The following is a 27709-nucleotide window of genomic DNA, read 5'->3' on the forward strand; positions in this document are numbered from 1 at the left end:
AAATCCTGATATTGCTCAAGCTTCAACTAGTACCAAATCCTTGTAATTTGGTGGTATGACCCAAAATGAGACTAACATAGTGCTTATGTTGAATGACTATTATGAATATGAATATGAATAGACTCTTGCAGGTCTACTTTGACCTTAGGTAATTTACTAAAGTTTTTGAAACTTACTCTCAGCATCTATAACACAGGGGAATAATCATATCCACATCGTAGTGTTATTAGGAAGATAAATGAGATGATGTGTATGAAAACCCTTGCAAGGCAGTTTTGTACACTGTATGTGCTCAATAAATACTAGTGATTACTCTTACTATGTTAAGAAAGTTTCAGAGCATCTTTCACTGCAAAAATGGGGAAGAATCTTTATTCCCACATTCCTCAAGCCTACAGCCCCTGTGAAAGCTTTCCCATGGTGTAAGGCCAGTAGGGATGGGAAACCAAGGTAAAGATTGGGGGCAAATGATTTCTGAGAAGCAGAAGACAGGGAACAGTATTAGTTATAGGCTCAAGGCTGTAGTGTGTTGAAAAGTGAAACAGCCTCTTTTATGAACTGTGATTTTCAACGACAGTGTGCTTCTTATGTATGTGTCCTGCACACTCATGTTCACAAACACGGACACATCACCTACGTTAGTATAATAGAGCAGTGTATTCACACTTCAGTGTCCATACAAATCACCCAGGGATCTTGTTAAAATGTGATCTAAACCAGTAGGTCTGGGGTGTAGTTTTAGTGTCTGCATTTCTAACAAGCTCCCTGAAGAATCCAAAACTGAACTACTGTTGGAAGAGCAAGGTAAGGTAGAATCTTAATTTCTGAGTCATAATTCACAGCTGAGGCTTTCATTCATGTTTGCCACATATTTGATTCCTCCTTCTGTAGATCCAAAGGTAATTTTGGGGTCAGTAAGTACTTTTATCAAATATATATATGGCTCAATGTGACCACAAAGTTACAGTCAGACTATGATTCTAAACCATCTAACATGGCAGTGAAGTATTTGACTTCTAAGCCACTGCTCACTTCATTTTTTTGTTCAATTACCACTTTAACTTAGATATAATAAACTGACCAGATGCCATGCTAAAAAGAAAATCTTCCCGATACAGTTCCAATTAGCTTTGTTTGTCCATTGGGTGCAGCCTCTTCTCATATAGATCCAGAAAGTCCAATATTGTATCGTGTGCCCAGCAGGATGCACAAAAATCCTCCTAAGGATATTTGGCTTCTGATCTAATTCTAATTTCTCGGCCAAAGCCATTTGCTGCATCTGGCTCTGCTTTAAATGATATACAAAAAAGGAAGTGTTGATCCTTTGGAGGTTAGCTCCATCACTAGAGAAAATATCAACATCTGCTGTTCCATGATTGTTTGATGCTCTGGGGTGGAGTGTGGCAAATTGAAGAATGCTATCACCAAATCTTAAACCCAAACTAAAATGCCTTTTGTTTTGCACGCTGACTAAATATTGAAACCCTTGTAAGGGAAGGGTTTAATACACACACACGTGATGAATCCTCACCAAAACCCATTCAAGATGATCCATGCTTAATACCCCCATATCCTTTACATTATTGAGAATGTGTTGAAACATGAGATTCATAAATGCCTAACTTTAACAGAGGCTTGCCCTTTTTCAATGCGAGGTAATATCAAGAAAGTGTGTGGTGCTATTTGGAAAGAAAATCCTGGAGATGAGGTTGACAGGTTTATGGCACTGGCCTTGTCTTATTTGCAGTAACTCATTTTATATATAGTGCTTCACATTGGGAAAGCCAAGGGCTAGAGCCTTCTGTGATTTAACTCAAACAATAAGTAAGATCGTGGTATCAAAGAGGGCAGAAAATAGGTCTGCTGATTAGAACAATATATTAGGGGACAAGAAGAGACCAAAAAAAATCAGGATACAACAAATATGAATAAGCATTTCATTCCGGTAGCAATTCTCCCTGCCTTAATAAATGAATAACACCATGTACTATATATCCAGAAATAGTCCCCACTGGCACCCCACATTTATATAACACTCCGGGATGGTTAAACTTGCTTATCTAACCTACATCGTAAGAACAAGAACAAAGAACTTTCTTGCTTGCCTGCTTCCTTGCTTTTTTTTTTCTTGCTTTCCTTCTTTCTTCCTGAACTCAGATCATGGAAAAACAAAACCCTATGAATATATTTAAATAAAAGTTTATTTTGACATTAGTATCACGAGGCAAGAATAATGAAAGAGGGAGTTTGCTTTGTTTGCTGAAGGTAACTCAAAGACTGTAGCAGTTTTGGTCAGTGAAAAGCTGTTGTCCCGGTCATTCTTCCTGGCAAGGCCTAGGGGACCCATGATGGCAGAAGTTCTTACTGACGCCCAGAAAAATTCACTCGTTTTCAGTGCCTACAATCCATCTTCTGAGACTCCGTGGGGTTTGGGTTCCCAAGCGTAGGGTTTCAGAAATCCAAATTCTTTACTACCTTCCTGATTTATTTCTTCAATATGTTCAAAGTGTAATAAAACGGCTGTCAAGTGCTGACTTCTTGTTTCATAAGTGCTGCCGCTTACACTGTCCCCTATTGGTCATTTCTCAACCTAAAATATGATGGGTGATCGAGTTACCTTTAAACCACCGCTTCTGTAAGTACTTATTTCCCTGGGAGAAAACAGCTCTGGGAAGCTTCCCAATAATCTTTTGCAATAAATGTTTATTAACTTTGATGACAGTGTCTGTGCAGTCTTGGGAAGAATATTACTTTTGTTGGTTTTCAGATTCAGTGTGCTGTGGTATTGATGCGTTTTGCAGTGATGGCCCAGCTTTACAGAGAGCTTGAGTCATCCTTTAGCACCCTGGACTTTGTCTTTAGCAGTAAGTTTTAAAGTGCAAATGCTACTTGTACCATTAAACATATACAGTGCTGGGCACTCCTGGTCACCTCTGGCTTCTTTGGGTGAGATACTAATGGGCAGTTACTGAGTGTCCACTGTGAGCAGATGTAGACATGTTACTGAGATGTCCTCATTTAATCTTACTTTTACAAAGAGGACTGGACTCTTTCTCTGTGTAAACATTCATCTCTGTGCTCTAGGTCACCCACACATGGCAAGGAAGCCAATAAAATTCAGAGAACAGTTGAGGGCTAAGTACAGAGTTCACCGAATTGAGTCCTGATGTTTAGGCTGATATTGCTAACCCATAACGTTTAAAGACCTGTTTGCCAACACCTAGAGTGTCTGCCTGCCCCTGGCTCATTTATTTTCCTTTCCTGCACCTATATCCTTGTTTAGTAGACCATAGTTTCCCATAGTTTGAACTTTTACGTTCCTTTGTATCCAAATTATTCCCCCCTAGGCCAACAGCATGCACAAAACCTCAAAATCAGTCCTACAGTAGTACCCCTGGTACTAGACAATGTCATCTATTCCATGTGGGAAGTGGATTTTCACTTTGTGCTATATTTTAAATTATATCATTTTCCTCAAACACAGTGAAGAACCATTTTAGTCTGTGCCTTTAAGGAGTTACTGAAGGAAATACCAAAAAAAAAAAAAAAAAAAAAATAGCATGCATCCTCCCTATTGTGGACAGGGTTGAATCTATTTTATTTAATCATTTAATCAGGTTCATTTTTTATTCTTTTCTGGGGAACTTGAAGAACATCATGTTTTGACTTGAGGTAGATACACTTGGAATTGAGCGACTGACCTAACTTATCTGCTTATAACTTATAAGCTCATCTGCTTCTAATTAAGCCTCTGGTACAGAGTTCTTAAGACCCATGAGCATGATTTCTGTCTTGATTTCTTAGTGCCATTTCATCATTGTTTTCATCGTTAGGCATCCATCAGGCACTACCGGAGGACGTGGCCCTGCGTGAGGCCCTACACAGAGGGAATTAGGCTGCTCGCACAGTTTTTATCCATAAGGCGAATATGCCTACCTCTTTCTATTTTTTGAGGTTTTTTTTTTTTTACATGAACAATTGAAAAGCTATCCTAATTTATTGGGCTGCCCTTTTCTCAGACACATGGCGTTATTGTAATTCAGAAGGCACAACAAATGCACCATCAGAATCAGCTGAAGAAATTTTCACAATAACAATATATCAGCCCCTGGCGTATTCCACAGGTCTGGTGGGTACCCATGAACTGATGCATTTAACAGCAACCAAGGTGAATGCAGTGCACACAGCTAGATTCGATAACCAGAGAGTAGATGAAAATATCAGCAGATCGAAAGCCACAAATATCACCATGGGAGCATCTCTACAGAATCAAGATCTTCTTTGCTTTTCAGATTTAAAAACAAACTTTTATGAGTGCACCATGGGATTAATAAATCCTGAGACTAATTCACCCTAATCAAATTTTTTTTTATAAAATAAAGAGTAATTTAAGAAGCAGAATGGCTAATTTACAATGAGAGTGATTCTTTTTCAAATGATCAGAAACGTATTTTCTGTTATTCCAGGAAGCTCCTCTATTATCAAGATACCAAACAAACAGAATAGGAAAGCAAACAGTTTTTAAAAATTGAAACATAGTATAAGAAATCGGAGAGGTCTGTGGAAAATTTTACCCAGATTATTCTAAGAGTCCACCTTCCTGATGATTAAAATAATCATTTAGCAGATATCATTTATATTCCCTTAGACATTGTTAGATGAGTCCTTCCATGTTCTCTTCAATTAATTTTCTTGATTCCATAGGGACCCTCTTGTTTTATTACAGATGGTTCCTGACTTATGATGTTTTGACTTATGATTTTTGACTTTCCAATAGTATGAAAATGATACTGATTCAGTAGAATCTGTACTTTGAATTTTGAATTTGGAACTTTTCCTGAGCTAATGACTTGTGATATGACAGCCCAGTGATATCTGGCATAGACAGGGAGCCCCAGCTCCCAGTGAGCCAAGGGATCACAAGGGTAAACAATGTATACATTTACAATGTTCTGTACCCACACAACCATTCTGTTTTTTCACTTTCAGTATGGTACTTAATAAATTACATGAGAGAGTCAGCAATTTCATTATAAAATAGGCTTTGTGTTAGATGGCTTTGCCCAACTGCAGATTTATGTAAATGTTCTGAGCTTTAAAGCAGGCTAAGCTAAACTATGATGTTTAGTCTGTTAGGTGTATTAAGTACATTTTCAACTTCTCTTTTCAACTTAAACAGGTTTATCCAGCTGTAACACCATTGCAAGTTGAGGAAGATCTGTGTACCTCTTTTCTTTTTCTTAATTTAACATGTTACTTAACATCATCCAATTTAGCTCCTAGAAGTTACAGATTAGTCTTCTTTCTGAGATACAGTAATCTTTTTAATCTTATTTGTAACACATTTATAAATTGTCTCAAAGGGACACTTTTGGATCTCATTCTGGAACTAACCATGTCCTCAACTGGGTGATGTCATTATCCTGTCTGCTGTCAATTCTTCTATTTTTTTCCAGTATTTGCATCCTGACCCAGCTGCACACTCTAGCCTTGTCATCCTTGCTATGAGACTGGCTAGAATTTGGAGGTAGGGACACAGTAAAACTGTCAACAAAGGGAAGATCCCAACTTTTCCTCTCCTGGTATAGAATTGGAAATAGAGAGTACCATATACCTGATGCATGCCAGGTGATCTGCTGAGGGTACTTTTAAGTATCAGAGTATCCCAAAGGGAGTAATGATAGAAAATGATGGAGCAGAGTCCAAAATATATTTAAACTGCTGTATTGTAGGCAAATATGAGTAAGGCAAGTACTCAGATTCTGAGGCAGATTATATTGATGGTTTCTACCATTAAATGGATGTCAGATTCAATGAGGAAATTTCTCCCACAAGGAGCATAAAGCAAGGCTCGATTATTTACAATGATTTAAACCTAAAATAATTTAGTACTATACAAATGTATCTGTCAATATTTGAGAACACCCTACCTTTTTTCTCCTCACCATTTTTCAAAATGGCTAGTATTAAATAATGTAATCAATAGGTATTTATGAGGCAGTAACTATATGCACAGAATCACTGTTGATGAAAAGAGGGAGATAAAAGATTGAATTCGTGTCCCCTCCCATTCTTCAGGCAAATAATGAAGACATTGACAAGTATTATATATCTAGTTACTACTATGTGCAAGCTACTAAGCTGAGTCTTTCCCTATCATCCCATTTAATCCTTCGAACAATTCTATATCCATTTTATACACAAGGGCACTTTTGCTTTTTAAAGAAGTCATGGTAGTTTCCCATAGATGCATAATAACGAACATAGTGATTCAGAGCATGGGCTTAGACTGCTGGGGATTCAAGTCCAGTTATGGCTCCCATTTTATGACCTTGGGTAAGTTACCCAAATTCCCTGTGTTTCAGTGTCCTTATTTATAAAATGAGGATAATTTTAGTGCCATGGCTTAGAGTTTTTGCTCACAATCCTACCAGTAATAGGTGTATGAAATCCTTAGCAGAGAACGTAGAAAATATTTAATAAGATAGTCCACACAGCTCATGAGCAGCAGCACTGCCAGCACCCTGACTTCAGAGCCCACATCCACTACACTCTGGCCATGGTTAAGAGGAGGAGGAACACATACCAGAAAGCATTGGATTCAAATGCAGCTCCCCATTGAAAGACAGGTGGTGTGTGTGGGAGTCGGGGGGGGGGGGGGGACTTGGCAAATTATTTGAACCTCTCTGGGACTCAGTGAATTATCCACAAATACTAATGTCTATATAAAATTACTATTGAGAGTTGAGAAAATATGCAATGTGCCTGCAATGAGCAAGCAAGGTGTAACAGTTATCTCCTGTTTGCCCCTAGCCACTTCCTGACCCTCTCCTCATAGGCTACTTGGGAAAACAGACATGAGTAAATTAAGAAATTGAGAAAGGAGACAAAGAATAAATGTTTAAGGTATTTAGAATACCTGAAGATTGGAAGGATCAGAGAAGTTCTCAGAGAATAAGAAAAACTGAACTAAAGGGTGCTGAGTTTAGGCAAAGAAGGAAACAAGCACCTAAGAGACATGGCTGGAGACAAACCACAGGTGTGGAGTTCACAGTTTTATGTTCAGATTCAATCTATCACATTAGGAAGGCTTTTGAGCATCAAACCAGAGAGTTTGGGATTGATTCAATATGCAAGGAGAGTCTTGGATGGAGGATTATATGCTAAATCCCATGGATGATTCAGGAAGTTAGAGTTAGGAAATATTATCATCTGTTTTCAAATTAGATTTTACATCATATGAATCACCATGGACGTTGTAATAGAAACAAATAAATCCAATTAATAAATCATTTCTATACGTAGCTCTTCATTCTTTACACAATCCTAATTAAATGCCTTAGAGCATCCGTATTTCTGTAGTGATTTAGGTTCATATCTTTTTCACATATATTAATGGTATTATTCAACTTTTTAATTATGTATGTAATAAAAGTTAATACAATAATTAAATGTTGACATAGTAAGAAGGAAAAAGGACTTGATTGTTATTTATTAGCCATTGTTGAAGAGAAGAACAATGACAGCAAAAGGAGGAAAAGCTTAGGACGAATTCACACTGTGAGTGTCACTGTTCAGGGGGCTATTGTCTGGCAATCCTTGGTTTGTAAAACTTTGGTAGAGCTCTGAGTACCCTGTCTCTAGGTCATATAGGATACAAGCAGTCTTGTGATAATCCAAAATGCCACATACAAAGATAGGGGAAGGGTGGGAAGGAAACAAAGGAAACTCAAAGGAAGCTCTAATTTGAAAAAGTATCAATCTCCTCTGGGAAAAGGTAATAGAGGAGTATCCTAAAATACATTAAAGACTTGAAAATCAAGCATTTCTTTTGTGTTCCTGATTTCCTATTTTGTGGGTTAATTATTAGACAACAAGTGTTACATACCTTTGAGTTAATGAGCTACTTCAAAGCAAGAGCAGTGCATATGACAAACACTTAAATGATATTTATTTGTTCAATTATTCATATTTAGACCAATGACTATAGCTAGCATATAGTTAGTTAACTATATACGGTTAACTATAACTAGCATATAGTTAACACTAAAATTTTTTTCTTATTTGAGTTTTTTTTTGTAAACTGAGTTATAATATTATTTAAAAAGACATTTGAGGGATCATCTTCTTATTTCTAGACTCATGTCCAATTTTTAGATAATGTCTTCCACTATAAATTAACAGGAACTTTAAACTGAACCTGTCCTATATGAAAATTTATCCTCTTTTTTGACCTTTTACCACTCCTGTGACCTCTCAGCAAGAGGTACCACCCCATACACCCCCAAAACTAACTCTCTTTCACATCTCATACATTTAATCAGTCTCTAATTCCAGCAAATTATCTTCCTGTAATATTTATCAATCCCATTCCTCCCTTCTCACTTCTGCTGCTGGAGCCTTGTGTTGAGCTTTCATTTTTTTTTAACCTAACTTTCCCACAGCAGTTTCCTAACAGGTATCCCTGCACCCAGGAAGGCCACTTCATATCTATCACTTCATTTTTGCTATGGGTTTTGTTTTCAATATGCAATTCTGAATATGTCACTTTCTTCTAAAAAATCATTTCGTGATTACCCATAATGTTTAGCATGGCATAATAGGCCCTTGGTAATATGACCTTGGCTTCTCTCTCTATCCTCCATCTGGCCCTTCCACACCCTGGGCTCCATCTATATTGAGTTACTAGAAATTCCTAAATGTAGCATGTTGCCTGAGCCTTTGGGATTCCAAAGCGTGCCTGGAAGTCTCCACTAGTCCTACTCTATGCACATTATTAATACATATTCACTATTCAAGATTCAGAATTGCCTCTCTCCCAGTCAGAAAAATAACAACTCACCTCTGAGATTAGATTACATTTCATTCTTCTTTGCCTAAATAAGAACATGTGATTAACTATCATAGCATTTAGTGTCCTGCACTCTACTGTGCATTCCTTGAAAACAAGGTTTACCTATTTCAACACTGTGTCCCAACATTTAACAGAATACCTAAGTGTAGTGCAATTGCTTGTTAAATAAAAGTACAGAAGAATAAAAGATGAATACTATATCTAGTATGGCCCTTGTGGATTAGCACTAAGGAAATTGAACTAGAGTTGTTTTTGTGATTTGTCTGTATTAACTTAATGAGCCAGCATTAGCCATTGTGAGAAGCAGCTCTCTTGACACCATTGCTCAATGATCTTTCTATCAAACCCTGGACAAATTCCAGGTAATTCTTACTGTGTCATTGTTTATAAAGGGAAGTACAGCCTGTCTTTGAGATTTTGCATGCCAGTATTCACCATCATCATGTACGTCGATGCTGGTTTGTCAGTTATTTCTTCATAATTCATTTAACTTTTATTCCAGAGAGTTTTATTATTTCTTCATAATTCATTTAACTTTTATTCCAGAGCTGTACTAGTAATGTTGCAATTTGTATACTAAGAGAGCAAATAACAGAAAACAACTCTAACCATTTTTTTTTCATTTTAGTGTAATGTGGTTGAAACAATTTTAGAAACCAGTACATTGATTATATTCTCTTCTTTACTAACTCATTAATTCAACAAAAAATAAATGAACAACTGGCATTCCCAGGATATTACAAGGACTATCAAACAAAGTGTACTCATAAAAGCAAAACACCAGTTGATTGAAATGTTATATTTCAAACAGATGGGATAGCATCATATGAACATATGTGAGTTGTGGTTTACAAAAACATCGTATTCTAGCTAATTTGACCCTGACACCACAATGCAATATTGGAAAAGAGAAATCATATAAATCATTCAAAGTAAAAGAGTTTTAGAAATCTTGATAAGGGCGCCTGGGTGGCTCAGTAAGTTAGGCATCCTACTCTTGATTTCTGCTCAGGTTATGATCTCAGAGTCATGAGATCAAGCCCACATTGGGCTCCACACTGAGTGTGGAGCCTGCTTAAGATTCTCTTTCTCCCTCTCCTTCTGCCTCTTTCTCACTTGTGCTCTCTCTCTCTCTCAAAAAAAAAATCTTGATAATAATGGTCACTAAGGGCTTAGAATCACCCAGTCATGAGTTTAAGTGCTTTATATGTATTGTTTCACTTACTTTTTATAACAACATTTATACATATTATTATTATTATTATTAATCCCACTTTGCAGATGAGACAACTAAGAAACAAAAGAAAATATTTCCTAAGTCCCCCAAAGACACAAACATGTAATTATCAAAGTCAAGAAAATGGCCCCAAATCCAGAAAATGTGTTAATCCTCTTAACCATTTCACCAAACTGGCAATTGGGTGTAATCTTACAACCTAAAAACATCCATCTCTTTGAATTATTGGTTTCAAAAATTTTGATGGATTAATTTATATCAGTGGCAAGTCAGTCACCAGTCTTTACCGAATACCTACTACATTTAGTGTCATGTTTGATAATGGGTATTATCCGTATGGTTACAAAAGAGAAATGCAATCCTTGTGTCTGATCTCAGTTAGCTTTGAATCTAACTTTATATATAGTGGAAGATGACACTAATTAATATAATACAATGATAGTTAAAATAACTGTGTTACAACTGAAAATCTCCCAATTTAATGGTTCAAGCCCCAGCACAACACATGATGGGAAAGTCAGATCCTTTGGTGAGTCCACAGGTGACTTAAATTTCCCTGGGTCAACCTCCACCAGTTGCTTCACTGGTGTCTTATGCTTCTAGGTTTGCTCTCAAGTTCCTAAGGCTGCTATGATCTGTAACCAGCCATCTTCCACCCCAGGGTGGGTCTAACCAGTAGAGCACCCCGACGTCTTGTGTGTAACATCGTTTTAGTAAAGAAAAGGAACAACAGAATGTTAATTTCAAAACAAAGTGAAAACAAACTCCGAATTTAACATCTGTCTTTAAGTTGCCTCAAATATTCTAGCCATACTCCACTGCAGAGTCTCTCCCATGCGTGTCCCTTCTCTCTGGGAGAAATCGTTCCAGAATAAGAGTTTAAAAACAAATCTTGATATGTAATAAGCTCCTGGCTTCAGACTTTGTCATAGCAATTTCTTCCTTTTTTCTTCCCATTTCACTTAGTCTTCATTTCCCACTTCATAAATAAAATATTTATTTTAAGTGTTTATTTTCCCTTTATGTTGTTTCTAAGAATATTAAAGATGTGTCTATGGAAAAATTCAAACATTACATTGAAGTATAAACTAGAAATTTAGTTGTGGTGTTTTGTTTTGTTTTGTTTTGTTTTGTTTTGTTTTCAGAAATGTCACCAAAATTTTAATTTTACCTATCCTGAGGGAAAAGTAGGGGAAGATCTGTTAGAAATACATGAAAATTTTATTTATTAAACAAAGCATTTATTTTTATTTTTTACAGTTTATTTATTTATTTAGAGAGAAAGAAAGAGAGAAAATCCCAAGCAGGCTGCATGCTGTCAGCACAGAGCCCAAGGTGGGTCTCAAGCCCACGAACTGTGAGATTGTGACCTGAGCCTGAAATGAAGAGTTGGAAGCTTAACCAACAGCCACCTGGGTTCCTCCAAATAAAGCACTTATTTTTAATTCCATAATTTGACATTATGGGCATTTGTGATACTGGTAAAGTCTACTTCTGGCAGCAACTTCTGGGAAGAAAGAAAGAGAGGAACAGGGAGAAACAGTTGTGTGTAGAAAGAGACACATAGTGAGGGGAAAAGGGAAAAATGAAAATGAAAAAGGAATATATTTCAGCACAATGGTCATGAATATATGACATAGAGATGTAGAGGAGGAAAGGTAGAAAACAAAAGGAAATGAGGAAGAAGAAAAACACAGAGATCTGGAGTTATAGTTAGGTATCTTGACCAAGTGGGCTTCCCTATTGTTTTATCTTTAATTTTAGGCTTTCAAAATTTTATTACTTGAGGTGTGAATAATCATAGATCTTTTCACCTACTTTTGTTTAATCAGGGCTGAGGTTTTGCTCTAGATCAGTGGTACTAAAGCATTTTGGTCTTAAAATCATTTCAGTCACTTGACAATATTGAGGACCCAAAAAAAACTTTTGATTATATGGGTTATTTCTATTGCTGTGTACCATATTATAAATTAAAAGTAACAAATATATAAAATTGAATAAATGCATTAAAAAGTTATAATAAGTATTAATTAAAAATATATTGCAACAAAATATAAAAATATATTTCAACAAATAACATTTTTTAAATCTGTATTTTTCAAAACAACAAAAATGTTTGAGAATAATGGCATTATTTTACATATTTTAAGATCTCCAAAGATATCTAGCTTAAAAGACAGTTGGAATCACCTATCTGCCTCATAGAACTTCATTAACCCTTGTGAAAAGGTCTCTCAGATCCCTCGGAGTTATTTGACTGCACATTGGGAACCATTGCCCTAGACAGAATAAGCAAGATTAGATTCTATAAATGTTGATGGATCAAGCACCTTAGTTGTCCGCCAGTACTGTGCTTTCAGTCTCCAGGTGGCCAAGGCCCTGACCCATCAGGTGTTTGAAAGCCAGCTGAAGAAGCCCAGTTGTAGGCAGACCTCATGTCAGAGTCATGTTGGGGTGGAAGCATGTTTGTCATGGAGGCTGGATGAGTGCTAAATCCAGCTCGTGGATTTGTACATGTCACCATAACAAATCTAGTATAAAGAACCAAACAGCAATATGTTGAGATTTAATAATGAGATTGTGACAATCTGCCCTAAATGGTGCATCTCCTTTAAATTTTATCTTGAGTCACAATTATTAAGACCTAATCCTAACCTCCATGTCATTTTTCATTTGAAACAGGTATCATACCAGGTTGAACTCATTCTATGCTTCTGTAACTGTAAAATTGATTATTCTAACTAAAATGTAAGACTTATGCATTCATATTTCTGGCTTTTTCCATTATTCCATTCTGCCAGGATTACCCTAAATCTTGCTTCTCATACCCAGTCTATTAGCCTCTTTTAGTCATTTCATATATGCTATAAAAAGAAGCATATAGTTTAGATAATGTATAAACCAAAAAATGCCCTTAAAAGTATATGGCATTATATGTAAAAAAGTATAATGTTATAAAGTTTATTATTACTAGCATTATTAATGTAAACATAGATGATCTGGGTAAGGCCACAGAAATTGTGCCTTTTATTCAAGGTATCACCCTTCTTCCCTTTCCAGAGCTTTTCTCCTTGGCTGAAGCATCTACTCTATCAGGAAGGACTATAAAAACTGATAGAAGCTAATGATGTTTTAAGAAGAGAGTCAGGTAATCCAGGTTTATTTAAGATATTAAATGGGAAATTTCAGTGAAGAAGAAGGGAGATATAATGGGGCAGGAGAAAATAATTCATTCACTCCAGTGTCCTTCTGGTAAGGTCGGCAGCTGGCTAGTGCAGGGGAGGAAAAATCTCTTCTTCTACCCTTCTCAGGCTAGAACCCTGTAAGCTGGACTTGACAAGAGATTCACAAGAGAAAGCATACAAATTTACTTAAGTTTTACAAGACACTGGAGTCTTCATAAGGAAAGGAAGACCTGAAGAAGTGGCCAAGCCTAATTATTTTTATAGGTTTAAGGAAAAGTGAAAAGCCATAAAAATGTGATACGACAGAAGGGTATACCCTTTTAGTATATGGGTAAATGGGGAGTACTTACCAAGTCCTGTTTGCTCTGATTCTCTCAGCGTCCCTCCTTCTTCAGAGATAAGGATGCTCTTTTCCTCCAGGTATAGGAGGGCAGCCCTCACATGAGGGTCTTATGACCTGCTTCAAGAGAGACTGAGAATCTTTCCTACACCTACTGCTTCTCAGATTCCTTCACTTTAAAATATTCAATATGCCAACATACCATATTCGGGGGTAGCATGTCCTGAACTTCGTTACTAGTCTATGACCTAGTCTATAAAGAGTATCACAAAATTCCTAGAAGTAAGATGGAGATTCACCTAATAAAGAAAAATTCTTAGCAAATATGAAACTATTACAGTAACGTAAGTCACAGGTATTTTATGCTTTGGGAATCTTATTCCAAAAGCTATGAAAGAAAAATCTTCAGCCCCAAGACGTATGATGTCTATCAGTTACTAACATGATGAAATGCCAGCAAATGCTTTGACTGCAAGATCAGGGTGTCAAGACAGAGTAAAATCTTATTGTAGCAAATAATGAATATATAAATTCTGATATAGACTAGATATTAATGTCTATCGTAATTCCATGACAAATCAAATATGTCCTAAAATCTGAGCACTTTAAGACTCTTTCTGGTTACTGTCATCCATTCACATGAATCAGACTTCAATAATTGTCTCCATTATATTCTAAGAATAGAGTTAAGTAAGGAGAAAGATATTTACCTATGTTAGTACATGTGTGTAAAGCATTAATAGTATTTCATTTACCTAAAGAGATGAGGTTTATCCTAAATGATAAAATACTTGGAAAATGATTGGTAAAAATATATATTTTTCTTCTTGTTTCATTGAGTACACAATAAACTGTCAGCAAAGAGCAAAAAGGAATGAGTGGAAATATTGAGTTTTAATATCCATCACTTCTTTTTGTGTGGCATCAATCATCCTTGAAAATCAGTCAGTGAAGATAAATAGAATTTTTAATGTCCTGAAAAGCACCATTTCTCTCTGTTGGCAGAGAGTTTATAGGGGAGAGGAAGAGAAAGAGAAGTGAAGGGAAGCTCTCCATGGAAGGGAAAACCCTCTGGGAAGTGGAGAACTACAAGGGCTGCCTCTCCCATCCATCTCTCTGATGAGGTACCATTCCCCCAACCAAATGGTGCCATTTTCGAATCTACCCCTTACCCTTCAGATCTCAAGCCCTTCCCTCTCAACAATCCTTATCCTATATCCACAGATGTATGGGAACAGGGAAAAATACCAGACCTGCAATAAATGTTTTATAACTAAGTGAAAAATTATTAAGTTACAGGGCGCCTGGGTGGCTCAGTCAGTTAAGCCTCTGACTCTTGGTTTTGATTCAGGTCATGACCTCACAGTTTGTGGTTTCAGTCTCTGCACTGAACTGACAATGTGGAGGCTGCTCAGGATTCTCTCTCTCTTCCTCTTTCTCTGCTCCTCCCCTGCTCGAACTCTCACTCTCTCTTTCTCATAATAAATAAATAAATTAAAAAAAAAAACATTTTAAACTCTTCATTATTAAAAGCTGCAAAGAAGTAAGGAGGAATCTTTGAATGTCTTTGATAAAGACCCTCTTATACTGCTATTGTTAATACTTCCCTATCACCTTGACTTTAAAAAGATCCCATTATTCCTGTTTGGGAGCATTACAGGTTGAGAGCCACCTTATCTCTCTCAAGGTAATCAGGAGGGTGGGAAATACCCCCATGCTATGTCTTTTCACCAGGCTGTTTCTGACCCCTAGATTCAATGCATTTTAGAAAATGTTTGTAACTGTGAACGCTGGTGGAAAAATAAGAGAACTATCAACCATTTTTACCTGAGTTTTAGTATAAGTTACGAGACAATTTTAGACTTATTCACTTATTTATTCATTCAAAAATATAAAGATTTCTCACATATCCATGCTTTTTTCAGCAAATGAGCTGCTCATGAGAAAGCACAGGTTTTCAGTTAAGAGAAGGGAATTAATAAGGAGCAATTAGCATAATGGAAAGTGACTGACTTTGGAGTGAGTACTATGGCCCAAACAACTTGATTCTGTGATACATCTGTGACCCTGGTCAAGTTAATGCATAGATTTTAAAACATTTTTGTTAAATTATTCCTTAAAGGGATTTTGAAAGATTAGGTACCCAACTTGTACACTTTTATGTATTTAACTAATTTATTTATATTTTTTAAAGAGAGATAGAGAGGACAAGCAAGGAAGAAGGACAGAAGGAGAAAGAGGGAATCTTAAGTCCCAGTGTGGGGTGTGATCCCACAACTCTGGGATCATGACCTAAGCTGAAATTAGGAGTTGGATGCTCAACCAACTGAGCCACCCAGGTGCCTCCCAACTTGTACATTTTTAGATTGATATTTAAAAATTTCATCATAAATTTAAATTGTTTTAAAGGAAACAATTCTTAGCTTATTTTAAATAATGATGTTTTAAATAATATTTCTTATAAATATATCAATTGAGTCATAAAAGACATTTTCCTTTTAAAAACTAAATGAACAAGTTCTCGAATAGTGAAAAATGTGACCTTGTTCCTCTTCTTCTTGGAAATTGTATATCCATTAATTTTTTCCCACAGAAGTCCATCTTAATGTAATATATCTTTATATTTTAATAATGATCCTATAATGATTTTACTTTTCTCCATAGTAGTATTTGTCACCACCTAACATACCATTGATATATATGCAAGTATGCGGCATTTTTATTTTTGTCTCCCTTTCCAATTCCCCCCCTTCTAGAATCTAAGACCCTAAAGGGCAGGGGTCCATTTTCTTCAGTGCTGTGCCCAAAGCACCCAAAGTAGGGTATGACACATTATATAAAGCAGTGTCTTGAACCTAATAGTTTTAATAGAATGAATGAATGAATGAATATCAAGAAGGGAGCATAGGGAGTTCTAGTGAGGAGGAATGGATTTTGATTTAAATTCACTGGTGTGAGAACACCTTTCAAAGGAGGTCACATGTGAATCATAATCTGATACAGGCAAGCAAAGCATTTATCTAGGTATAGAGCATTCAAGCAAAGTAAATAGCACCAGCAAAGGCTTCCCTGGAAAGGATCACAGCTGGAATGGTTTGAAAAACTCCCAAGAAGTCAGTATGGCTGGAAAAGAATGACTAAATAAAAGAAAGAACTAAAATAGAGACAACAGAACGAGATCCTAAATGGAGGAAGAACAGATGATGGTGGGGAAGGCAGGATGAACAAAGAGGGATTGCAAAACGCTTGATCCGGATGCGTTTTTTAGTTGTCTTTTCTCTTCCCCTCATTTTGCTAAGAAAAATGACATAGACAGATTAAGTAATTTTATTAAGACACCACAAAAAAACAAAAGAGAAGTGGAAGTACATCTTAGTGACCAGATTCCCATCATCTTTCCTACTCCACTGACAGGGCTTAACGTCCCAAAGGGAAAGCAATGACTTGTCAACTCCTATCTTTGTGTAATTAGATTGTATCATTCTCCAAAGTGTTTCAGCTCAGTACTTTCCATAAATATTAAACTCCTTTGGGGGTGGGGGAGCTGAGGAGAGTAATAATAAAGTAGTGTAATTTTATGCAGTATTGTAATCTATTAAAAAAATTGTAGACAATTTTTCCTTTCTTTCTATAAATTTTCTTTTTCATAACTGATAGTCTCTGCCTCAGGGCAAATACCATTGACATTCCAAGCAAGGTGATATATAATATTGTCAGATTTTTTGTGTAGGTAAATTTCATGGCTTAATACTGAATTATGCAAAACAAGAAAGCGTTGATTTAAATTTAACTTTAAAGTGAAATAATAAATTATTGGAATATCTGAATAATAAAATGGAAATTTAAATAAAGAACATATGCATGCAAAAGAGGAGTCCAATCAAAATGGGTTTGTTTTTAAAAAAAAAAAAGATTGTATTTAATCTCTCACCACTACTTTGTATGAACATCAAAATGCAATTGCCTATTATTTATCATATGTATTAAATGAATGTTTTATAAAGTTCAGGCAAGCGCTACATTTACATAAAGTATGTTAATGGATGGCCACTAGTAATGGAAAAGGTTCTTTGATACAAAACCATCAGGTACTTCCTGATCTGTAACTTAGTATTAAGTAAATGTCCATTTCAATGGAGGGGGAGGGGAAGTATCTTGTTTGCTAATAAAGGTCATCCACTAACTGTAATAATTTTAGATATGAAAAAGAGTATGAGTCCACCAAATATTCTTTATTTCTATCCCTAATTACTTTTTTAAAGATTACAGTGGATGACTCAACTTTTTGATCTTTAAATGTCTTCTCTACCTGTATGTACTCTGTTCTTTCTTTGTATTCCTAAGCCAGTGATAGTCAGACTGACTTAAGGAGAAGTGCTTATGTGTATGAGCATGACAAACCTCCCACCACTATTTCCTGTCCAGATTTTTCATGATGGTCACAGAGTTCACCTGAAAAAAACAAAAAAAAAAACCAGCAAACAACAAAGTAACACTTTACCCATCATTTCAGATATACTCCCAGCTAGAGAATTAATTTTTTTAAATCTACATTATCAAATTATGTAGACTTCCACTATGTAGATTACTTCAACTTACAAAAATTTAAACAAGTATGTTTTTTGTAATAATTCCTTGAAGTGTTCAGCAAAAATTAAAAGATGTTTTATTTAGAAAAATATTGAACTATCCCTCATGGAAATTAGTAAGAAAAACAGTAACATAAGACCTTAGTTTTTCAGGGAATGATTATTCTTTTGGGGAGGGGAAAGTGACATTCTATTTTTCTTCATTTGACATTTTCACATTTCTTTCTGACAGTCTTTTCCCCTGTATGCCAGAGACTCCTATGTGTTCACCAAAATCCATTTCCTTTCTTTCCTGACCTACACCTCAGGTTCATAGCCCCATAAATATAGCCAACTGATCTTTGACAAAGGAGTAAAGACAATATAATGGAGGAAAGATAGTCTTTTTAACAAATGGTGTGGGGAAAAAAACTGGACAATCCCATGGCGGGGGGTGGGGGGGAGAGAAAAGATTTTTGACATAGATCTTATAACAGGTCAAAAAAATTAACTCAGAATGAGTCATAGGTCTAAATGTAAAATGCAAACCTGGAAGATAACTTCTAGATAAACTTCTAGAAGATAACATAAGAGAAAATGTAGAGGACCTTGGGTATGGTAATGTCTTTACAACATCTTTACATAATCAATGAAAAAAATAATAAGCTGGACTTTATTAAAATTAAAAACTTCTGCTCTGCCAAAGACAGTATCAAGAGAATTAATTAGAAGATAAGTCACAGACTAGGAGAAACTATTTCCAAAAGACACTGCTGATAAAAGACTGTTATCCAAAATATACAAAGAACTCATAAAGCTCAACGACAAAAAAACAAACAACATGATTTAAAAATGGCCAAAGACCTTGCCAGATACTTGCTGAAGAAAAAATATATATGGCAAATAAACATATAAAAAGATGTGTCACATGATATGTCACCAGAGAAATATGAATGGAAATGAAACACCACTATATACCTAATAGAATGGTTGAAATCAAGAATACTGACAATACCAAATGCTGGCAAAGATGGGGAGCTAAATTTCAAATAAATTAGCTTATATTCATTTTCGGTGGGAATGCAAACTGGTACAGGCACTTTGGAAGACAGTTTAGCAGTTTCTTACAAAACTAAACATATCTGATATAAACATAGCCAGCAATCATACTCCTTGGTATCTACCCAAAGGAGTTGAGAACTTACAGCCACATAAAAACCTACAAACAGATATTTATAGCTTTTTTTCATAATTGCCAAAATTTAGAAGCAACCAAGATGTCCTTCAGGAGGTGAGTAAATAAGTAAACTGTGGTATATCCAGACAATGGAATAGTACTTTGTGCTGAAATGAAATGAGCTATCAAGCCATGAAAAGACATGAGGAAAAATAAGAATAGGTAAGTGTGAATAAAATAAACTTACCTATTAAAAGAAAACAATTTTCAAATTGGCTATTAAACAATTTCCAACCCTATGTAGTATACAATAGACCTGCCTAACATACAATAATTTAAAATGACAAAAGGAAAATAATTGGCAAAGAAAGACTAAGCAAATAAAAATAAAAATAAAGCAGTGATTACACTCTTGATATCAGATGAAAAAGACAAAAATTACCAAAGGAGATGAGGAAAGATACTTTTTAATAATAAAAGCCATAAACCACAATGAAAATATTACAGTCACAATATTTATACACTGAATAAAACAATAGTTATGTATAATGTGTGAAATATACACCGTTATCAACATGAGACAGATCAGTAGACAAAATATAAGGTTATAAAATAGTTAAAAATAATAAAGTAAATCTTACTGATGCATATATCAAATACTACTTTCTTATCAATATACTTTATTTTACTAAACACATTAATTATATATTAAGATGCCAAAAACATCAGCAAGTTACATAGAGTTATTACAAATAATACTCTCTGATCATAAGGCAATAAAATTAAAATTAAAAATAAAATAAGCAAAAAATCTCTTCCAGCTTTTACTGAAAAGAGCTTTCTATTTATTGACTCCTAGGTGAAAAGAAAAATACAAATATAAATCTTAAATTTCTGAAAAATAATATCAAACTATTGATAGAAAACTGAGATAATGGATAATTCATATCTACAAAAAAATTACCAACAAAAATTAAAATGATAAAAATAAATGAACTGAGTTAACAAAAAAGTAAACCAGAGAAATACAACCAGGAAAATAATAAAGAAAAAGCAGCAAAGGAAATAAAAGAAAGTCAGTGGATAATATTATTAATAATAGTAATCATTATGAAATAAAAATTAAAAGTCTTTGAAAAAATCAACAAAATAGACAAACTAGTAACTAATTTAAGCAAACAAAAAATTATGAGAAGGAAATAGCTAATGATACAATCAAAATTTAAAACATCACAAGGCACATTTCTCTGAAAAGACTGAAAACCTAGATGGGTAAGTTCTTAGGATAATACGGTTTCCTAAAACTGTCCCCAGTAGAGTTAGAAAACTTGAAAAGATAAATATGCACGGAATAAATAGAGGAAAGTTAAATCATAGTTTTTATGGATGTCCTCTTTTTAAACAAAAGACTGATTTCTGACCTATGTGGGTATTTGCTAGGACAAGTGTTTTTACTTAGGACCTAATGGTCCCCACATATCTCTTAATATTGTATACATATGTTTATAGGAATGTATACTTTGGCAAGAAGACATAGACCTTCATTTTCATTAGATACTTGAAAAACAATGTATTAAGATATTATAAAGGCAATACAATAAATCTCTAAAGAAAAAGGAGGGGCTATTTTTGAGTTTCTGACAGAATGACTGTATGGCAAAAGAAAATAGAATCCCCTGATTTTGAGGATGTAAACCTGTGTATCATAAAATAAATAAAATTTAGGTCCCAGGACAATTGATAGATATTTAGTAGATTACTTATTTCAACATTGAATCTGACATGTATTTAGGAGAGATTTTTCAAAAATTGTTTGTTTTACATATTATCTCTACAAAGGGAAATGGCTCTTAGATACCCCATCAGGCATCCACTTTGTAAAACACAAAAGAAACTTTTACAAATCAATCTTTCTAAAATTATCTTTTGAAGTTCTGGAACAAAGCTCAGCTGGCTCTCTCTTCTTTGGTTCTGTCTCAGTGGTAGGTCAGAGGATTTGAGAATTGAAGGGCTTTTTCAATTATACAATAAGCAGCAGGTTTCCATTAAAGCACAAACTCCATCATCTAAATATATGCTAGGTATTCTTATAAATAAGTGTAAAAGGTAAATCTTTGACTGATTCATTTATTTCTGACACTGGCTTTGTGAATCTCAAGTCTAGTATCTAATATATCTATTAGTTCTTAAAATGCTGACATATTCTTCCTTACAGTTGTTCCAAACTTCGCCTTCAAAATTCTTTCCTAGGTTTATAGAAATTAACTTAGCCCCTAAGTATACGCAGTGCTTTCTAATGCTTCTTAGGAACTTCCATGGCTATCATGTATTGGTACCTGGTCAGTGAAGAGTTTAAATGTGTTGATTGAGTGGTATGACAGTTGAATGGAGATATTAACATTGTCAAAGAAAAGCAGAGCTGGACAGTAAAGTGGTAAAGATGGATTTCATTCAGGAACTATTACAATAGGGGAAAAAGGCTTCCCTCAGTACAGAACTGGGCTCAATTCTGAATACAGGAAGGACAAGTGGGAATGTATAGCCAAGGAGTGAGTTGGGGGTCAGTGGATAGAAAATCACTAAGAGGGTAAGGAGGATTCTGGTTAAATAAACTTAATAGGATTCTTGCTGAAGGTAGGTCAAAGTAATCATGGGGGATGAGGAATTTGATCAGTTACCAAGGGTGACCAGATATCAAGTGTGGAGAATTCCCTCTAAAATGACTTTGTAGGATTGTTGCTAAAACTTGGCAAAGCAGAGATGAGCATGGAAGCCTGAAGGTCACAGCCTGGTTTAGAGGAGGGTTCAGAGGAGCCTGAGGAAGGTTTAGTCAAGTAGAATCTTTGTTAGTATGATATAAAAATGAGGGAGAAGGTGAAGGCCATGCTATGCCATAGGACAAAGGCATCCTCATAGGTGGAAAATCCTTTCTTCCATAAGTCTGAGAACACGGAGAAGCTGTTTGGGCAGTACTGGAAGTCAAGCCTGAAGAGGTATGATGGGCACATGAAGGACCACATATGCTAGCATGGTTTTTATCTTAGCAGTTGCTGACATATGAGTAGCAGGATTTTTTTTTTTTTAAATGACTCCGGTGTCTTTGTGGAAGGTTTAATGGAAGATAAATAAAATAGCTATGAGAGTCAATTTTAAGTCTATGGCAATAGGGATTTAAGATATAAGATTTTGAACTAGAGTAATATCAGAAAGAAGACATACTGGACAGATATTTTGGAAATAAAATAAAAATTCATGGAGACTAGATGGAGGATATAAAAGGGAATATATCCAAAGACATTTTTCAAGATTTTAGTCTAAATAATTATCATAAGATAGATGATGCTCTTGTCACATTGTATAGAGTTGTATATCTCTCTGCTTTGGGTAGAGTGGAGTGAGAATCTCCTCATTTTAGTTCTAACTTTAACAAGTCTGAACTATCTTTGAAATTTAGTTGATTGACTAGCCAAGCCAAGTGTTCACTGGGAGGCCAGGCCTCTGACCTTTGTGCTCTAGCTGGGAATAAACCAACAGGTGGTAATAGATAGAGGAGACTGCTCTTTTTAAAACTCATGAAAATGTTTTCCAAATTCCCCCTGATATCTACTTAATAAACATGTTGCTTTCAGTTTGTTTACTTGAAATATCCTAAGTCCTAAAGCTATCTGTAGGAAATGTTCATTTGCATTTCAAAAATTTGCCCTAAACTGTCAAATTGAGTAATATTTTCATATGGAGACTTCCTTTGTCAATTCGAAGACAGGAAGTAAACACTATTAAAGTGTAAACAGAAATTCTTTTTCACTGGGTCAGGTTCTGTTTCTTTGCATTTCAAACTGAGTTTAGACTAATGTCTTATACAAGTTTGTTGAATTTAACTGTCTTCCCTGTTCCAAACATTTGCTGAAGCATGAACACATTGTTAAAGGAAACCAGAGCTGGACAGTAAAATGGTAAAAATAGATTTTATTCAGGAACTATTGCAGAAGGGGAAAAGAGAACTCATTAAAAAACTGGACTCAATTCTAAATACAAGGGAAAATGAGAATTTATAGGCAAGGAGTGGGGACAAGCATTGGTGGAAAATTATTAACAGGAGATATCAGAAATAGGGGAATTCTTGCCAAATAGACCTAAAAGGATTCTTGCTGAAGGCAGGCCAGGGGGATTCGGTATCAAGCGTGGGACATTCTCACCAACATGATTTAGCAGCTTTCTTGCTATCACTGAGCTATGCTGGTCTAGCAGGGACAGGAACCTAGGTCAGGGTTTCCTTGAGAGGAAGACTTAGGGGAGGCTAACTAAAGTTTGATCAAGGAGAGAGTCTTTGTCACACGCGCAAACACACACACACACACACGCACATGCACACACACACACACACACACACAGACTAAGAGAGAACACACAAGAGAAAAGGAAGATAACTATATACTAATTATTTTTCCAAGTGTGTTGCTTTACTTCAGCATTGCCTTTGTCTACTAATAATGAAAATTTACATGAAGAAGCTATAATAGAAACATTATAAATATTTTATAAAATTATTGATTTGAAAAGAATGTGGAGAATTTGGAGGAAATACCCAGAAAGTAATGAAAATTAATAAAATGACCTAAATAGCATGGATTAGGCAAAATAAAAGTGACAAATAATTTTAATTAAAAAGCTGGCTAAGGATAAAAATTCATACAATCATGTACCTTTATAACTAATAGAGACTTCAGAGATTATCTCCTTATCTTAACAATGAGGAAGATAAGTCCCAGAGCACACACCAGACCTGCAATGAAAAGAGCTTCCCAACTAATACCAACTGTTACACCAGAGCAAGCCAAAAAGGCCCTTACAGCTACTTTATATTCTCATTATGTCAATATCCTTCTTGTTTTTACCACAAGGCAATTTTTCATTAAAATACACTTACAATTTAGACATATTTATTCCAGAGAGAAGTTTCTGGCATTATTTTCCCTTTAGACACATTTTTTCTTCTCTAGAACTTTCCCTATCATTTGGTATCATTTGGTGGTATCATTTGGTGGTTCATGTTGCATAATTAAACTAGTCACTCACTCGGTCACTCAGAGAAATAAGTCACTAACTAGATCTTATTAAAAGACTGATATTTTTGGAAAATAAAATTTTATTAAATAAAAAAAGACTGATGAACTACATTGGTGAATAATTTATTGATGAGCTGGTGAGTTTTTATTAAATTGCATTTATTTTTTTTCAGCAATGACAATGCAGTTTATTAGTCATCAGTTTCCTGATTATCATGACCCCACTATTGGTGAGTATAAGCCTCTTTTCTCCTTTACCCCAAATAAAGAGACACTATATAAGTGGCTGACAAATACTGTTGATGTCTATAGACAATAAGAAATATGTTTTACACTTTGACCCCGTACACATACACATAAATACAGAATACTAAGGTCCCACAATACAGACTTTGAGAAACGATATTTGTCCTTACTTCTTGATATGCACTCTTGTATTTTCCATTCTATTCTGGTTTTTTTTTTCTTTTTAATTTATTTATTTAAATTCAGGTTAGTTAACATACAGTGTAGTATTGGTTTCTGGAGTGGAACTCAGTGATTCATCACTTACATACAATACGCACTAACATACAGCACTCATTCAAACAAATGCCCTTCTTAATGCCCATCACTCATGTAGTCCTTCCCCCCACCTGCCTCCCTTCAAGCAACCCTCAGTTTGTTCTCTGTCTTTATCCTGATAAACGATGGCCGGAGTACATTAAGTTGATTTCAGAATCCACTAACAGATATCTACCTGCATTTGAAAAGCTCTGCTTTGGATAAGATAAGTGATGTTATTGTATGCTTATGTGGTCATTTGCCTACTTTATCAGTGTCTAGATCTTGTATTGCACAATTACTTAACCATGTTAATTGTTCATTTGGAAAGTACTTTAGGTATAGATACAATTTTATTCACCATTCTCATCTTGTAGGTGGGGAAACTGAGACCCAAAGAATCAAAATATTGTTAGAGCCAAAAATCCAGCCATGTTTCATTTTTCCTGTTCATTTTTCTTTTTTTTTTTATCATACTAAGAAGATGGTAATTGGGAACAAGTTTTCTCCCTCATCAGAGCAGAAAAGATGTCTTTAAAACTGCTTTACTCCTGCAAAGAGCTTACTCTAAAGGATCGGTTGAAAATTCTCAGAGTCTGCCATAGTGCTAATGGCACTAATACACTAGCACTGAAAACACATCAAAGTGTTAATTCATGGGAGAGGAAAACACATAGTTCTGGACCCCTCATGGTTGCCAGGTTGCCTGGACTACACATCTCATCACTTATCCTCTTTCTTCCCTTTGTCTGATTATCACCTATCCTCACTTCCAATGGGTATGATCCTCTAATTCCTATTTTGCTCATCAGGCAATTTCAATTCAAGGTCCTACTGTGTTTAAAAAAATGTTATCCTATATGTGATAGGATATAGGACATTTGCCTAAATACTACTACTGAAATGAATAAAATGTACTTGTTTCTAAATGTTCTACAATTCAGCAAGACTTCATCAGTTGAACTGCTTAGTAAGATTTCAGTGCAGGAAATTTATACATCATTAATCAGAAAATACTTCCTCAAGGAGTTGATTTTTGTTTCTGAAGAGACAGTAATCACTTTGTAAAGTTTTAGAAGCAATCCTCTAAATCCATTTTCCAAATATCTTGATTCTGGAATGCTGGTGACTTTGCCTAACACACTATGAATTACAGAAGAGGAGAAATCTCTAGGCAAAAGCTCTGAATCTTTTATCATGTTGGAAAATCCAACAGTACAGTATATCATTTATTAAATCACAAATTCACTCTGTTGTTCATTACTTTTCATCATTGTTTAAGCTTTATATGCATTGGTGTTTGCAAAAGCTACCTTTGCTCACCAGCCTTTCATCTAATGGCTTGATTAGGGCAATATGTGTGAATAAATTATAAATGGTTCTTTCAAGGGGAAGAAATGAGAAGATGATGATGATTTCTTTAGATTTCTATGAAGTACATCCATCATTTGAAATTAAGATAACTGGACATTATGTATTAACAGACATCTAAAATCATACCTTTATCTGGCTATAAATAAAATAGCTTTAGAGGAAGAATTTTGAAAGTGGAGACACAGAGCACTTTATTACTATCAATTCAATTTTCCCATCATTTCATTTCCTGTCTTCTCTAATGAAAATATTGGTTAATAATTTTCCATTGGTATCCTGTTTGAAGAAGGTAAAGGTGCCAATAATTCACCTTTCATCTGCTCAAGCTACATAACTATAACTCAGGCTGGCTGACTTAATAACCCCTCAAGAGGAAATTTGTATTAGTGCATTTTGAAAATCATACAAATTAGAGAAGAATATGCCTACCAAGGATACTTATTTCACAATTTATGTAGGAAATGAATACCTTTCCATTCTGTGCAGATCTGTTTGTCATCCTACTGACTGAGGTTTTTGGAAAATTTTTCTCTGAAATGTTTGAAGGATTTGCATAATTTTATTCTCTCCCTTATATTTATCTTAAAATTATTTTTCTCTCAAATCTACATCAATTCTGAAAGTTTAGGTTTCCTTTATTACTGACAAGAATGAAGGATATTAGCTGGTACCAATGATCTAGCCGAAGGAGTAATTGCTTTCCTTATTAACTGAACATTTTCAGTGTCAGTAACCAGTGGGTCTGGCATCTGCAAATCCACTGAAGATCCTATGAAAGGGATATTGAAAGGTATTGATTCTATTCTTTCATAAGAAGACCTCTCAAAAATTAAATTAAGTTTCTTAATTTAATTTAATTAGGTGCCAAATGTGGATAAATTGAAGCTTTAATTTAATCTTTAAAATGAGTATTTCTAAGCATTAGGCATTAAGTACAGTTTGATTTTCCCATAGTAAAGTAATTATGGAATAATAAGAAGAAATATTTTGACCAAAGCCTTGATGTTCAACCCTTTGTAATAAATACACATGCTATTTTTAATTAGCAATAAGTCATTAGAGATAACCATTGCTTACAATTAAATTAGCAAAAAATTTAAATGCCTACTCTTTGCCAAGCAATCTGCTGGTCCTCTAGAAATAAAAGTTTAATATAGCACAGTTCAAGCCCTCAAGGACTTTTCAACTCAACAATAGAAATTAAGACAAATACACAGATATTTAAGCCATCTATGAAGTCAGTTATTACTATAAGAAAGAAGCAAAGTGCTGAAGGATTTTGAAAGAATGGAGAGGAAGTTCAGTGACCCCCTCTTAAAGTTGTATTCACTGTGATTAGGATCACAGTTTCTGATGTGTTTTAAA

At 35.0% G+C, this 27709-nt stretch overlaps 1 protein-coding gene across 2 annotated transcripts in view; it reads left to right on the plus strand.

Annotated features, from left to right (window-relative positions):
- RIT2 (Ras like without CAAX 2) overlaps positions 1 to 27709 on the plus strand; it is a 385242-nt gene that overhangs the window by 48249 nt on the left and 309284 nt on the right. For both annotated transcript variants that reach the window (XM_040478955.1, XM_040478956.1), the window contains exon 2: positions 24601 to 24657. In XM_040478955.1, coding sequence (XP_040334889.1) covers positions 24601 to 24657 — 57 coding nt within the window. The remainder of the gene's footprint in view (positions 1 to 24600; positions 24658 to 27709) is intronic.

Source organism: Herpailurus yagouaroundi, unplaced genomic scaffold, assembly GCF_014898765.1.
Source record: "Herpailurus yagouaroundi ecotype Mexico unplaced genomic scaffold, PumYag 142, whole genome shotgun sequence".
NCBI lineage: Eukaryota > Metazoa > Chordata > Mammalia > Carnivora > Felidae > Herpailurus > Herpailurus yagouaroundi.